The sequence below is a fragment of the Myotis davidii genome, unplaced genomic scaffold (assembly GCF_000327345.1).
Source record: "Myotis davidii unplaced genomic scaffold, ASM32734v1 scaffold875, whole genome shotgun sequence".
In the NCBI taxonomy this organism is placed as follows: domain Eukaryota; kingdom Metazoa; phylum Chordata; class Mammalia; order Chiroptera; family Vespertilionidae; genus Myotis; species Myotis davidii.
The window spans coordinates 1620730-1621737 of record NW_006286244.1 but is presented as its reverse complement, the minus strand read 5'-3'; the positions used below and the strand labels follow the sequence as shown (position 1 = coordinate 1621737).

General features: G+C 64.4%; 1 protein-coding gene across 1 annotated transcript in view; it reads right to left on the bottom strand.

Moving 5' to 3' along the window:
* Positions 1 to 1008, bottom strand: part of GALNT2 (polypeptide N-acetylgalactosaminyltransferase 2) — a 23012-nt gene that overhangs the window by 18335 nt on the left and 3669 nt on the right. The window contains exons 5-6 of the mRNA XM_015560013.1: positions 836 to 928; positions 491 to 574 (exon numbers count right to left, since the gene is read on the bottom strand). Of these exons, the coding sequence (XP_015415499.1) occupies positions 491 to 574; positions 836 to 928 (177 nt within the window). The remainder of the gene's footprint in view (positions 1 to 490; positions 575 to 835; positions 929 to 1008) is intronic.

The window sequence follows — 1008 nt, the reverse complement described above, 5'->3', positions numbered from 1 at the left end:
CCCGACCTGGTGGCTCGTCTCGGGCAGCAGGAGCAAGGAGAGGAAGGAGTGAGGCCACCGGCAGGCCCACAGCCCCCCCACGGGGGCCCGTGTTTGCACCTCTACCCTCACTGCAGCACAAACCCCACTTTTTTTTTCTAATTTTTTTGTTGTTGTTAATCCTCATCTGAGGATATTTTCCCACTGATTTTTAGGGAGAGTGGGAGAGAGAGGGAAAGGCAGAAACATGGATGTGAGAGACACATCGATGGGTTGCCTCTTGCACGAGCCCCAACCAGGGGCCAGGCCGGGGAGGAGCCTGTAACCGAGGTACCTGCCCTTCACCGGAATCGAACCCGGGACCCTTCAGTCTGCAGGCCGACGCTCTATCCACTGAGCCCAACTGGCCAGGGCACAAACCCCACTTCACGGCGAGAGCCTGCCACCTGGCTGCCCTCTGCGAGCCCCCAAACCCTGGAAGGGAGACCCCGGCCCGGCCGGCAGGACCCACCGCAGCTCCGGGTACACGTTCTCCAGGTACCAGCGGAACGGCTTGCAGCTCAGCTTCTTCCTCAGCTCCAGGCGGCTCTGGATGCTGAGGGGAGGGAAGCGGACGCTCTCACACGAGTTCAAACGCGTGGGCTCCACGTCCAACCTGGACGCCTGCCTCCAGGACAGGGCTGGGCGGGCATGGAGCCTGGATCGCCTGTGTTCCCGGGCCCCACCCTGGAGCAGAGGGAGGTCCCCCTTTGCCACCTGGGCAGTTCTTGGGGTTCAGGCCAGCCCCAGCCCCCCCACACCACGCCCCTCCCCAGGGCCCCACGCAGAGCGGCCAGAGGGCACAGGCGACACCTACTTGCCGTAAGGGACGTTCCTGGCGGAAGGCACGGCGGCGTAGTAGAAGTTTTTGTACTCGTCCATCCACACCTCGGCCGCCCGGCGGGTGTTGCTAGGAGCAAAGTGGGTCTCCCTGAGCCGCCGTCTGCGCTCCGGCTGTCAGCGCCCCCCTGTGCGCGTCCGTGTGGGGTG